A 13,675-nucleotide genomic window follows, 5' to 3' on the forward strand; every position below is an offset into this window, starting at 1 on the left:
CTATGCGCCACCATCGGGGTCCCCGCTCTGCGCTCCCCTCACCCCACGGCCCGCGGTTAATCCCCACCCCTGCGTGTTAAGGCTTTTCAGCGTGATTTGGGGTGAAATGGCGGTGTTTTGGCACAGGGCTGGCAGAGGGCATGGGGTTTTTAATGTCAGCCGCCGGCGCTAACGAGAGACCTTTAATAAGGGGAAGCTGAGCTGGGCGTGGGGCTCGGTGCTGGTTTTGCAATGGGTGAGGAGCTGCGGGTGCGCTGCGCCGAGCGGGTTCGTGCGCCAGGGGATGAGGTTAATTAGGTTGGTAATTAGTATTGGTGCTGGAGATGAGTCTAACGAGGGAGGGAGGTTTGCTCAGAAGAGCAGCCAGAGACCACGGCTGCAGTGAGCAGTGGGGAGGGGGTCTGGGTGCACAGGGGACTGTGGGGGCATTTTGGGGACCTGGGGACACTGAGAGCAAGGGGGGTGCAGGGGACACGGGGACAGCAGGGTGTGGGGACAGCAGGGTGAGGGAACCTCGAGGGGTGGCAGTGGGACACGGGGCTCAGCATTGGGCCTTTATTTGCCAGGGCACGGGTGCAGGAGGGGGGTGGCACGTGAGCATGACAGTGAGGGGGCACAGGGGTGGCATGGGGACGGGGAGGTGGCAGAGGTACAGCAGCAGAGCGGGTGGGGAGGGGGGTGGCAGGGGACAGGCGTGGGCACGGGGACAAAATGGGCTTGGGGACAGCAGGGGACGGGGCACGGGGGTGGCAGCGGCGTGGGGATGGGGTGACAGCAATGGCACAGGGGTGGAGATGGGGGGGGCAAGGGGGTGGCCTGGCCTTGGAAATGGCCCCGAGGGGGGGCAGGGGGACGTCCTGGCCCCACGGTGCCCCCCCCTCACTTCCAGTCGGCGAAGAACTGCTTGAAGAGGGGCGTCTCGCGGCCCTGCGGCAGGATCTCCACCTGCGGGACGGGGACACGGTGGGGATGGGGGGCGAGGGGACGTCACCGTGGCCCCCCCCCCCCCAACCCTCCTGTGCCCACCTGCGTGCGGGGCGAGTAGCCCATGCGGGCGATGGTCTGCTCGGCCACGCTGAGAGCTGCCTGGCGCTCCTGCTCGTTGGCTTTGCGCCCTGCGGACGGGGGACGTCAGCCTTGGCTGGGGGGGCCCCGTCCCCTGCCCTGTCCCCCTCCCCGTCCCTGTCCCCAGGCACCTTTCCACACGTAGACCTTTCCCCCGGCGCCCGTGTCCAGCACGAAGCAGTCGTCGGGGCAGAGCAGGCTCTGGCTGAAGGGGCTGCTCCTGGACACCTCGGTCAGGTCCATGCGCCCCGTCGCGTCCGATACCTGCGGTGGCCGGGGTGTCACCGCCGTGGTGCCACCACCAGCCCCCCCCCCCGTGTCCCTCTGTGTGTCCCTGTGCCCCCTGCACCCACCACAGCATCCCGTGGCCATGCCCAACCCTGTGTGTCCCCCCCCTATGGGGGCCACCCCAGCCTTGCCCAGCCCCATGGCCACCACAGTGTGCCCCAGCTGTGCCCAGGGGCTCGTGGGGTCACCTGGAGACCTTCAAATCTCACCACGCTGACCCGAGCCCCATCCCCGTCCCGTGTCCCCTAGTGCCACATCCGCAGCTCCCAGACCCCTGCAGGGTTGGGGACCCCACCACACCCCCCGCAGCCCCCTCCAAATCTCAACCACCCTCCCAGTGAAGAAATTCCTCCTGACGCCCGATCCAACCCTCCCCTGCTGCCACGTGCGCCCGTGCCCTCACGTCCCATCCCTTGCCACCAGCCCCCGTCCCCTCGGGACCACCACAGCACCCCCAGCCCGTGCCCAGCCCCTTGCCTTGTAGAGGACGGCCGTCCCCGCGCTCTGGTCGGCCACCGCGTCCTCCTCGGGGCTGCCCTCCTGCAAGCTGGGCTTGGGGCCCAGCACCTGTGGGACGAAGACACGGCGTGACAGAGCCTTGGGGTGGCCACCCACGTCCCCTCACCTCCCCAGGGCACCCACCTGCAGCATCTCCTGTGGCTCCTCGCCGTCCACCACCACCTCCAGCCGGGCCTTGCCGCCCCGCTCGCCGTCCCGGATGGCCGCCGCCAGCTCCTGGGCCCGGCTGCGCTCCAGCACGTTGCAGCGAGCCCCGCACCAGGTGAAGATGGTCTGGGGACATGGGGACACCGAGAGGGACGGCGGTGGCGGGGCTGGTTCACACCAGCCCCGGGGCCACCGTTATGTGTCACCGGGTCGGGGCTGGTCCAGGGGGGGACGCCCAAGGGACGCCTCGATAGATGGACACCCAGAGGGACGGACGGACAGCCACGTGGATAACCGATGGGTGGGTGGACAGATGGACGGACGGACAGATGAGGTGTCCCAGTGGATGCACAGGACAGAGGAACAACCCAGCAGACTGATGGTGAGAAGGACAGACAGACACCCCAACAGCTGGACACCCAGACGGACAGGAGGACACCCCCCCAGACATGTTCAGGACAGACAGATACGGCCACCCGGGACAGGCGGACACCCAGAAGAACAACCAGACGGAAACCTCCGGACACACGGACACCTGGAAGGTCAGACAGACACCCCTAGGGATAGACAGACACCCCGACAGACAGACAGACACCCAGAAGGACAGGTGGACAACCCAGCACTCTGCTATGGATGGAGAGCCGCCCCGAGGGGCTGATGGCCCCCCACGGCCATACGGACACCCAGACGGACACGGGGCACTTGCACCAAGCAGGGAGGGTCTCGGGGCCGGGGTCGGGGTCGGGGCCACCCACCTCACCCAGGTCAAGGACGAAGCAGTCGCCGGTGTTGAAGCTGGCCCAGCTCAGGTCCCGCTCGGTCGCCCGAATTTTCTTCCTGCCCTTCACCTGGTAGAGCCGGTGCACGGGGCCGGGGCCAGCGCCGGGGCGCACGGACCTGAAGGCCGAATCCACGCCGCCCTCCTGCAGGCACGGGGTGCTGAGCGCCCGGCGGGGACACCGACCCCTAGGGAGGGGTGGCCAGCACCCGTGGGGGGTGCCGAGCGCCTAGGAGGGGTGCTGAGCACCCAGCACGGAGACTGGGCATCCGGAAAGGATGCTGAGCGCCGTGGTAGGGATGCTGAGGGGCTCAGGGGAGGTGCTGAGCACCCAGGGGTGATGCTGAGCACTGCGGGTGGGCAGCACCCAGCAGGGACGCCACGTGCTTGGTGGGGAGCAAAAGGGGGTGGGGGGGACACTGGGGGGCTTGGGGGCGTCCTGCGCGCCCACCACGGATGCACAGCACCCGTTTGGGAAGCCCAAACACCCACCGGAGTTGCCCAAACTCCCATACGGGATGCCCAGCACCCACTGGAGATGCTCAGCACCCATTTGAGATGCTCAGCACCCACTGAGGATGCCCAGCACCCACTAGAGGTGCTCAGCACCCACCGGGGATGCCCGGCACCCCTCTGGCACCCTCGGGCTCCCGACGCCCCGTACCTGGTAGGTGACGCCGCGGGGGAAGTACTCCATGAACTCGTCGGACTCGTTGCCCTGCACCTCGCGGTGGGTGACGGGGCGCTCGCCCAGCGCCGCGTTCAGCTGGGTGCAGAGGAGGGCGCAGGCACCCTGCTCGTCCTGCGACGCCTCCCGGCCTGCGGCGAGGAACGGGGAGGGGGCTCAGCGGGACCCCCCCACGTCCCCACTCACATCGTGTCCCCCCCCTTACCCCGCGCTCACCGATCCAGAGGTGCAGGTGGGCTCGCTCCTCGGGCCCCAGGTGCAGCACCAGGTAGGCGTCCCCCGAAAAAAAGGTGCCCCAGGACGCCTCCGGCACCGGCACCGGGCGCAGCTTCTCCACCCGCCAGATGTGCAGCCCCGGGCGGGTGGGCACGGGGCCGAACGGGGAGCCGCTGCGGGGAAAGGGGGGGGCGTCAGAGGGGGTTTGGGGGGGGGTTGAGGGGTTTTTTGGGGAGGTCGGTACCTTTTGGGGAGCGCCGTGTACATGGTGGCGGCGGGCTGAGAGCGGGTGGTCCTGTGGGGAGAGGGGACGTGGTGATGGACAGACGGACAGCCGGGAGGACAGACGGACACCTGGCAGGACAGACGGACAGCTGGCAGGAGGGGTGGGCACCCCAACAGGAGGATGGATGGATGGACGGACAGCCGGGAGGACAGACAGACATCCTCCCCCCCCACACACACACACAGACAGCTGGGCGCCCCAACGGGGAGGTGGGCGCCCCGACGGACAGACGGACACCCCAGTGAGCGGCCACCCAGGAGGACAGACGGACAGACAGACAGACAGACGGACGGACAGACAGCCCGCCGGACAGACGCGCCGGACAGACGCACAGCTGGACAGACGGACAGGTGGGGAAGGCGGACACACCCCGACGGACGGACGGACACCTGGGAGGACAGACAGACACCCCAGCAGCCAGAAGCCCCGCGGGGCAGGGAGCCCCCAGGGACGGACGGACAGACGGACGGACAGGCGGACGGACGGACGGACATCCCCACGGGCACACACCCTGCCTGCGGGCACCCCAAAAGACACCGCCCCCCCCCTTCTCCCCGGACAGACGGACGGACAGACAGACAGACGGACCACCACCCCCCCCCCGCGACAAGTGGACACCTGGACGGCCGGACAGCTGCCCCGACGGACAGATGGACACCCCCCGGACACCCCCCGAGCCGTGGGACACCCGGAAGCCGGGGCCGGGTGGCGCTGACTCAGGCGGCAGGAAAAGGGTGGGGACGGCGGGGGGGGGCCGGGCCTGTCCCCGCGTGTCCCCCCCCCCCCCTCCCCCCCCCGGGGGCCCTGCTGATGCCCTGGAGCCCCGACGGGGGGGTCGCTGTCACCCGTTGTCCCCAGGGGGGGTCCCGGCCCCCTGCTCCTCTTGGGGCTGGTCTGGGGGGGGCTGGACTGGGAACGGGGGGGATGCGCTGGGAGGGGCTGAACTGGGAGGGGCTGTACTGGGAACTGGGGGGTGTACTGGGAGGGGCTGGACTGGGAAGGGGGGGGTGTACTGGGAGGGGCTGGACTGGGGACTGAGAGGTGTACTGGAGGGGTGGCACTAGGGGTTGTACTGGGGGAACTGTACTGGGAGGGGCTATACTGGGAACTTGGGGGGGGGGCTGTACTGGGAGCTGCACAGGGGGCTGCACTGCGGGAGCTGTACTGGGAACTGGGAGGCTGTACTGGGAGCTGCATGAGGGGCTGTACTGGAAACTGGGGGAGCACAGTGGGAGCTGTACTGGGGGGCAATGCATGGGGGCTGCAACAGGAGGGCTATATTGGGGGGGGGGGGTCTACATGGGGGGGCATACTGGGAGCTGCACGGCACGGGGAGCTTAATGGGGAGGGGTGCTGCACCAGAGTGCACTGGGAGGCACTGGGCGGCACTGGGAGGCGCTGGGCGGCACTGGGCAGCACTGGTTGCCGCAGGGCAGCCCCCCCCCCCCACCAGCCGCCCCCGCCGCAGCGTGTCTGGTCGGTGACTCACGGCCGGGCCGGGGGCCACACGTGTGCCGAGCGCGGGGCTCAGCCCGGCCACGTGGCCCAGCCCGGCCACCGCGGGGCCCGGGGAGCCTGCGGGATCCTGCCGGGGCCTGGCGCGGTGCTGGGCCGGCAGGAACGGGGCACGCGGTGCCGTGAGGCCCGTCCGAAGCAGCTCTGGGTGACGGGGACAGGCCGGTGCCACACGCTCGGTGGCCTTGGCGTGGCCGTGCCGTGGCCGTGCGGTGCCGGTGCTGGGTCCCGTGCCAGTGCCGTGCCGGTTCCTGCACAGGGCTGGTGCTGAGGCAGTGCCAGGGCTAACCGGTGCTGGTCCTGCACGGTGCCGGTACCGGTGCTGATGCCGCACGGCTCCTGCGTGGTGCTAGTGCCATGCCGTGCCAGCGGTGTGAGTGCCAGCTGTGGTGCCAGGAGGTGCCAATACAGTGCCGGTGCCGTGTGGAGCCGAAGCAGTGCCATGCCCACGCAGTGCCGGTGCCGGTGCCACGCAGTGCCGGTGCCGTGCCATGCCAACGCGGTGCCAACTCAGTGCTGGTGCTGTGTGGTGCCAGTGTGGTGCTGTGCCGTGCCGTGCCATCCCAACGCGGCGCCGGTGCTGTTCCTGTGCCAAGGTGATGCCAACACGGTGCCAGTGCCGGTGCCACGCAGTGCCAGTGCTGTGCCAGTGCGGTGCCAACTCAGTGCCAACGAGGTGCTGGTGCCGGGTGGTGCCAATAAAGTGCCGTGCCGTGCCAATGCAGTGCCGGTGCCATTCCCGTGCCAAGGTGATGCCAAGGCGGTGCCGGTGCCATCCCCGTGCCACCCCCGTGCCGTGCCAACACGGTGCCGGTGCCATTCCCGTGCCAAGGTGATGCCAACGCAGTGCTGGTGCCACCCCCGTGCCGTGCCAACGCGGTGCCAACGCGGTGCCGGTGCCGTTCCCGTGCCAAGGTGATGCCAACGCGGTGCCGGTGCCGTGCCACCCCCGTGCCACCCCCGTGCCGTGCCAACGCGGTGCCAACGCGGTGCCGGTGCCGTTCCCGTCCCCCCCCCCACCCCCAAACCCTCCCCAAATCCCCTCCCGGTGCCGCCCCCGGCCCGCCCCCTTCCCTCCCCTGCCCTCCCCCGGTGCTCGGCGGGGCCGTGCCGGTGCTCGGCGGCGGCGGCGGCGGCGATGGCGCTGTCGGGGCCGCCCCGTTCCTGCCTCCTGCTGGCGGCCGCGCTGCTGCTGCCGCTGCCCGGGGCCGCCCCGGACCCCGCCGCGCCCGCGCTCACCGACGCCGAGATCGAGGAGTTCCTCAGGGGCTTCCTCGGGCCCGACGGGGACCGAGACGGCGACGGCGACGGGGACGGGGACGGGGACGGCACCGAGCCGGGCTTCGCCACCGAGCCGGGCACCGGCACCGGGCTGAGCACCGGTGAGGGGGGGGGGGGGGGGGCTGCTGGGGCTGCCCGGTACCGGGAGGGAGCTGGGGAGAGGGATTGGGGAGGGGGGGACACGGGGGGGAGCGGTGATGGGGGGAACCGGGGGGTGCTGGGCTGGGGGTGCTGCGTTTTGGGGGTGCTGGGTTGGGGGTGCTGGGTTGGGGGTGCCCGGCTGGGGCTGTCCCTACCCCCCCCGACACGACCCGGCCCCCCCCAGACCCTCCGGGGCGGCTGCCGGAGCCCGAGGCGCCCAAGAAGGGCCGGAAGGAAAAAGCCCCAAAACCCACCAAGAAGCCCAAGGAGAGAGCGAGGGGCTCCAAGAAGGACAAGGACAGGGACAGGGACAAGGAGCGGGACAAGAGCAGGGACAAGAGCAACGACAGGGACAAGCCCCCCAAGAAGCCCAAGGAGAAGCCCCCGAAAGGCTCCGAGAAACCCCAAAAAGGCTCCGAGAAACCCCAAAAAGGCTCCGAGAAACCCCCCAAAGGCTCCAAGAAGCCCAAGGAGAAGCCACCCAAGGAGAAGCCACCCAAGGCCACCAAGAAACCCTCGGGCACGAGACCCCCGGAGCCACCGGACACCCCCTGGGAGCCCCCCGTGGCCCCGCACCCCCCGCGGGGCGAGGACAGAGAGGGGACGTCCCTGTCCCCAGGGCAGCCGCGGGTCCCTGAGGAGGAGGAGGAGGATGGCAGAGACCGAGGTGAGCGGGGGGGACACCGGGGGTCCCGTCCTGTGCTGAGCGCTCGTCACCGCATCCCCTCGGCTCCCCCGCTGCTTTGTCCCCGGGGGGGGCGCATGGTGTGGCCGGGGCCACCCCCATCCTGCCCCTTGTCCCCCGTCTCCTCCCTCCATGGGGTCCCCTCGCTGGGGGGTGGGCTGGGGGTGGGCTGGGGACGCCGGCGCTGCCACCCCTCTGCGTGTCCCTGTCCCCAGGGGGGCTGGAGGAGCTGCCGACCGAGCGCTGGGAGCTGGGCGGGGAGGACTGGCACCCCGCTCCCGAGGCTGGTGAGAGCCCCAGTGCCACCTCCCGGCATCCCAGTGCCACCCTCTGATCCCCGGTGCCCCCTCCCTGTGTCCCCAGTGCCACTCCCTGGTCCCCTCTGTCATCTCCCAGTGACTGCTGCCACCTCCCGGCATCCCAGTGCCACCCCCTGACCCCCAGTGCCCCCTCCCTGTGTCCCCAGTGCCACCCCTCTGGTGCCAACTCCCCGTGTCCTGGTGCCACCTCCCTCCATCCCAGTGCTGTCCCCTGATCCCCAGTGCCACCTCCCTGTGCCTCGGGGCCACGTCCCTGTGTCCCCAGTGCCGTTCCCTGATCCCCTGTGTCACCTCCCAGTGACCTGCTGCCACCTCCCTGCTTCCCAGTGCCACCTCCCCGTGTCTCAGTGCCACCTCCCCGCATCCCAGTGCCACCTCCCTGCATCCCAGTGCCACCTCCCTGTGTCCTGGTGCCACCTCCCCATATCCCAGTGCCACCTCCCCGTGTCCCAGTGCCACCCCAGCATCCCCGTGCCACCACCCCACGTCCTGTCACCGCCTCCCCTTGCCCTGCTGCCACCTCCCTGCCTCCCGACGTCACCCCAGCATCCCCGTGCCACCACCCCTGTGACCCCGGTGCCACCCCAAAGTGTCCCAGCCCCCCGTGTCCCCCCCACAGAGGTCCCCACGGAGCCTGAGCCACCAACACTTGACTACAACGAGCAGCTGGAGCGGGAGGACTACGAGGACTGTACGGTGCCGGGGGGCAGGCGGGGACCCACGGGGTCCCCTGGGATGGCTGGGGGGGGACACACACACACAGACGTGTCCCCCCCCTTCCCCTCCGCCTCGCACCCCCTCAGTCATTGCCCCCCCCCTGTCCCCAGTCGAGTACATTCGGCGGCAGCAGAAACCCCGCAAGCCCCCCAGCAGGAAGAAACCCGAGCGAGTCTGGCCCCAACCGGAGACGCCGCCACGTCAGTGGGGTGACAGGGGGACAAAGGGGGACAAAGGGGGGGGGGGTCCCCAGCCCCAGGTAGGGGGCGGCATCGTTTTGGGGCAGCCCAGGGCTGGGATGGGCATGGGGACAGCAGGGATGGATGGGGAGCATGTGAGGGGTGCAGGGGACGCCGTGGGGACACGGGGACCCCAGAGGGGCATGGGGACGCCACGGGGGCTCGAGGGATCCCATGGGGACACGGGGGCTTATTCAGGGCCATGGGGACCCCATAGGGGAATGGGGACTCCACAGGGGCTTGAGGGATCTCAGGGGGATATGGGGACCCCATAGGGGCTTGAGGCATCTCATGGGGCCACGTGGGCTCGTTCAAGGCCATGGGGCCCCCATAGGGGCTTGAGGGGGCTTATGGGGACACGGGGGCTTATTCAGGGCCATGGGGACTGCAAAAGGGGCTTGGGGACCTCATGGGAGCTACAGGGGACAGAGAGGAGCCCAGAGGGGCATGGCAAACCCTATGGAGGCACTGGAGACCCCGTGAGGATACAGCGACCCCACAGAGGCATAAAGGACCCCACAGGGGCACCCCCAAACCCTCTTGCCACCCCCAGCCAAGCCGGAGGAGCCCCCTGCACCGCTGCCTGCCCCCGTCACCGAGGGGGACTACGAGGAGGGCTTCGAGCGACCCGACTACGATGACCGTGAGTGACGAGCTGGGGGGGGGGGACCAGGGCACCCCTGCCCCTGCTGGGGGCTTTGTGGGGCCGCGGGCTGGCCCCCCAGGTCCCAAAGGGGCGTCCCAGCCCTGTTCCCACCCCGCAGTGGACTACGGGCTGCCCCCGCCGCCCAAACCCAAGAAGCAGCCGGAGAAAGAGGAGGAGATGGAGACGGACGAGGAGAAGCTGAAACCCTGTGAGGGGCTGGGGGGTGGCACGGCACGGCCCCATACCCGTCCCTGTCCCCATCCCCGTCCCTGTCCCCGTCCCCATCCCTGATGGCCGCTGTCCCCTGCCAGGGAAGCCCAAGAAAGGCGGCGGCAGCAGCAAGGAGGAGGAGGAGGAGACCTGGGTGGAGGAGAAGGGCCGGGACCGCAAAGGTGGGTGCAGGAGGGGGTCCCCACCCCGTGTCCCCCCCCCACCCCGGCTCTGCCCCCTCACCTCGCCCCCGTTTTCCAGGAAAACCCAAAAAACCAGGGGGGAAGAAGTGGGAGACGGACGAGGACGAGTGGGCACCGCCGGAGGAGAAGACAAGTGAGCGTCCCCGTCCCTGGGGACAGGTTACTGTGCTGGGGGGGGGGGACACTGACGTTGTGCCATGTCCCCCCCACCCAGAGTGTCCCCCCATCGGGCTGGAGTCCCACCGCATCGAGGACGACCAGCTCCTGGCCTCCTCCATGCTGCGCCACGGGCTGGGCGCGCAGCGCGGCCGCCTCAACATGCAGGTGGGCGCCCGTCCCCGTCCCCACCCCCGTCCCCGTCCCTATGTGGTGTCCCCCCACCCCATGCCACCTTTGCTGTCCCCTCGCCGTCCCCAGGCGGGCGCCAACGAGGACGATTTCTTCGACGGCGCGTGGTGTGCCGAGGACGACAGCCGTGCGCACTGGCTGGAGGTGGACACGCGCCGCACCACCAAGTTCACCGGCGTCATCACCCAAGGGCGCGACTCCCAGATCCAGTAAAGGGGGACGGGGACAGGACGGGGAAGGGGTGTGGGGTGGCCCCGGGGCCAGCAGCGGGGCGGTGGGGGTGGCAGCCACCCCCCACGCACCGTCCCCTTCCTCCCGCAGCGAGGATTTTGTCACCAAATTCTACGTGGGCTTCAGCAACGACAGCCAGAGCTGGACCATGTACACCAACGGCTACGAGGAGATGGTGCGCGGCCTCGGGGGGGGTGGGGGGTGGCTGGGGGTGGCTCTGGGGACCCGCTGCCACCCCCCCCCCCCGTGTCCCCTCCCCAGATGTTTTACGGCAACGTGGACAAGGACACGCCGGTGCTGACCGAGTTCCCCGAGCCCGTGGTGGCGCGCTACATCCGCATCTACCCGCAGACGTGGAACGGGAGCCTCTGCCTGCGCCTGGAGGTCCTGGGCTGTCCCCTCTCCAGTAAGAGGGGGGTGATGGGGGGGGGACACGGCTGGGGGGTGGCAGCCGCTCGGTCCCCAGGGCCACAGTGCCGTCCCCTCCACAGCCATCAGCAGCTACTACAGCCAGCAGAACGAGGTGACCTCCGCCGACAACCTGGATTTCCGCCACCACAGCTACAAGGACATGAGGCAGGTGAGCGCGGGGGCACCCCAAGGGGCAGGGGGGCGCCGTCCCCGTCCCCGTCCCCGTCCCGTGCCCCAGCGCTCACCCCCCCTGCGCCCTCAGCTCATGAAGGTGGTGAACGAGGAGTGCCCGACCATCACCCGCATCTACAACATCGGCAAGAGCTCGCGGGGGCTGAAGATCTACGCCATGGAGATCTCCGACAACCCCGGCGAGCACGAGACGGGTGAGGCAAAGCAGGGGACGTGGGGACACGGGGAGGGGACGGGGGGGACACGGGTCGTGACGCTGCCCGTCCTGCAGGCGAGCCCGAGTTCAGGTACACGGCGGGGCTGCACGGCAACGAGGTGCTGGGCCGGGAGCTGCTGCTGCTGCTGATGCAGTTCCTCTGCAAGGAGTACCAGGACGGCAACCCCCGCGTGCGGAGCCTGGTGACCGAAACCCGCATCCACCTCGTGCCCTCCCTCAACCCCGACGGCTACGAGCTGGCCCGCGAGGCGGTGAGCAGCGGGGACGGCACCGGGGTGGCGGCACCGGGGGTGGCGGCACCGGGGGACATCGGCGCCACCGGGGGCTCACCGCCGGTCCCCGCCACCCGCAGGGCTCCGAGCTGGGCAACTGGGCGCTGGGCCACTGGACGGAGGAGGGCTACGACCTCTTTGAGAACTTCCCCGACCTGGCCTCGCCGCTGTGGGCGGCCGAGGAGAGGAAGCTGGTGCCGCACCGCTTCCCCAGCCACCACATCCCCGTCCCGCAGCACTACCTGGAGGAGGACGCCACGGTGAGCGGGGGGCGCCCGGCGGGGTCGGTGGTGGTGGTGGGGGGCGAGGGGCCGGGTGTCACAGCCCCCGTGCGCAGGTGGCGGTGGAGACGCGCGCCGTCATGGCCTGGATGGAGAAGAACCCCTTCGTGCTGGGAGCCAACCTGCAGGGCGGGGAGAAGCTGGTGTCCTACCCCTTCGACGCGGCCCGGCCCCCCAGCGAGACCCCGGCCGCCCCGCGCCCCCCGGACGACTACGAGGACGACAACCCCGAGGTGCACGAGACCCCCGACCACGCCATCTTCCGCTGGCTCGCCATCTCCTACGCCTCGGCCCACCTCACCATGACCGAGACCTTCCGCGGGGGCTGCCACACGCAGGACGTGACCGACTCCATGGGCATCGTGCAGGGGGCCAAGTGGCGCCCCCGGGCCGGCAGTAAGTGGGGCCGGGCAGTGCCAACGAGCCGCCGGGTGGGCGAGGGTGACCGCGTGCCAACGGGGCCCTCGGCTGGGTTTTTGGCAGCCCTGAACGACTTCAGCTACCTGCACACCAACTGCCTGGAGCTCTCCGTCTACCTGGGCTGCGACAAGTTCCCGCACGAGAGCGAGCTGCAGCAGGAGTGGGAGAACAACAAGGAGTCGCTGCTCACCTTCATGGAGCAGGTAGGCGCGGGGCCCTGCGTGCGCCAGGAGCCGGGGGCGGCCCCGCCGGCTCCACGCGCTCCCCTCGCCCCCTTCCTCCGCGCAGGTTCACCGCGGCATCAAGGGCCTGGTGACGGACCAGCAGGGAGAGCCCATCGCCAACGCCACCATCGTCGTGGGGGGCATCAAGCACAACGTCAAGACAGGTAAGGGGCCGGGGGGAGGCGAGGGCGCCGCGGCCCCGCTCCGCAGCCCCCCCCCCCTCACCTCCCCTCGCCGTCGGCAGCCAGCGGCGGGGACTACTGGCGCATCCTGAACCCGGGCGAGTACCGCGTGTCGGCGCGCGCCGAGGGCTACAACCCCAGCGTCAAGACCTGCAGCGTCTTCTACGACATCGGGGCCACCCAGTGCAACTTCGTGCTGTCGCGCTCCAACTGGAAGCGCATCCGCGAGATCATGGCCATGAACGGCAACCGGCCCATCCGCCGCATCGTGCCCGGCCGCCCCATGACGCCCCGCGAGCGCCTGCGGCTGCGCCAGCGCCTGCGGCACCGCATGCGGCTCCGGCAGCAGATGAGGCTGCGGCGCCTCAACGCCACCACCACCGCCGCCGCCCCCGGCCCCACGGCCCCCCCGGTGCCCACCACGGCCCTGCCCGGCCCCTTCAGCAGCACCACCTACGCGCCCTGGAGCCAGGAGCCTCCCACCGCCGGCACCTGGGAGATGGAGACCGAAACGGAGGTGGTGACCGAGCTGGTGACGGAGACGGAGGCTTGGGAGGTGGGCACGGGGACGGAGCAGCCCTTCACCACGGCCGAGACCTACACCGTGAACTTTGGCGACTAGGGGACGCCCGTCCCCTCGCTCCTGCCTCCAGGCATTCACTCTTGGTTGAGTTTTACCCGCTGCAGGCGCCGCCACCCGCTTCCGCAGCGCTCCTCGCCCGCGCCGGGCAGGCTGCAGCTCCCACCCGCCTCGCTTGCCAGGACCACGGCCACGCCACCCCGATGCCTGCCCCGAAGGCCGGCAGCTGCAGCGCGTCCCCCGGGCTGGGCTCGGGCTCGGATGCACGGCCCCGGCCCCAGGGACCCGGCGGTGCCACCGCGGCCGGGCGAGGAGGACGCAGCCCGGGTCCCCGGCACCGCGGCTCGGCCGGGGCGGTCGCGCTCCCCAGGGC

At 70.4% G+C, this 13,675-nt stretch overlaps 2 protein-coding genes across 4 annotated transcripts; one reads left to right on the forward strand and one right to left on the reverse strand.

Moving 5' to 3' along the window:
* Window positions 1-194: 194 nt before the first annotated feature.
* CAPG (capping actin protein, gelsolin like) lies at window positions 195-4,686 on the reverse strand. Of its 3 annotated transcripts, none has more exons than XM_084302133.1 (10): window positions 4,606-4,686; window positions 3,946-3,996; window positions 3,702-3,874; window positions 3,462-3,616; window positions 2,775-2,942; window positions 1,996-2,145; window positions 1,831-1,920; window positions 1,197-1,329; window positions 1,027-1,115; window positions 195-945 (listed from the first exon to the last, which is right to left on the reverse strand). In XM_084302133.1, exons 2-10 carry the CDS (start codon window positions 3,966-3,968, stop codon window positions 880-882), a joined length of 1,047 nt encoding a protein of 348 aa, XP_084158259.1. In that variant the 5' UTR covers window positions 3,969-3,996; window positions 4,606-4,686; the 3' UTR covers window positions 195-879. The 3 variants fall into 3 exon arrangements, with proteins under 3 accessions (XP_084158259.1, XP_084158260.1, XP_084158261.1); XM_084302134.1 differs by having other exon boundaries at window positions 3,946-4,075; XM_084302135.1 differs by having other exon boundaries at window positions 3,946-4,055; window positions 4,606-4,655.
* A 1,258-nt stretch (window positions 4,687-5,944) lies between these two features.
* Window positions 5,945-13,573, forward strand: AEBP1 (AE binding protein 1; the record flags this gene model as incomplete). The annotated part of the gene is made up of 23 exons (XM_084302345.1): window positions 5,945-6,251; window positions 6,335-6,480; window positions 6,752-6,884; window positions 7,109-7,591; window positions 7,825-7,896; window positions 8,549-8,620; window positions 8,757-8,846; window positions 9,439-9,528; window positions 9,650-9,739; window positions 9,843-9,923; window positions 10,003-10,077; window positions 10,159-10,268; window positions 10,362-10,501; window positions 10,614-10,698; window positions 10,785-10,929; window positions 11,015-11,103; window positions 11,197-11,320; window positions 11,398-11,594; window positions 11,696-11,875; window positions 11,953-12,292; window positions 12,380-12,519; window positions 12,605-12,704; window positions 12,785-13,573. The coding sequence occupies 23 exons, from the start codon at window positions 5,945-5,947 to the stop codon at window positions 13,342-13,344; spliced, it is 3,849 nt and encodes a 1,282-aa protein (XP_084158471.1). The 3' UTR covers window positions 13,345-13,573.
* Window positions 13,574-13,675: the final 102 nt, after the last annotated feature.

The sequence above is a fragment of the Netta rufina genome (genome assembly GCF_964035555.1).
Source record: "Netta rufina genome assembly, chromosome: 27".
Lineage (NCBI taxonomy): Eukaryota > Metazoa > Chordata > Aves > Anseriformes > Anatidae > Netta > Netta rufina.

Coding starts and splice junctions, on each gene's coding strand:
- CAPG (XM_084302133.1), bottom strand. CDS start 3,968: ATGTACACGGCGCTCCCCAAAAG. Junction 1,330..1,830: donor GGACGGCCGTCCTCTACAAG/GCAAGGGGCTGG, acceptor CGGCCACCGCAG/GTATCGGACGCGACGGGGCG. Junction 946..1,026: donor GCTACTCGCCCCGCACGCAG/GTGGGCACAGGA, acceptor CCCGTCCCGCAG/GTGGAGATCCTGCCGCAGGG.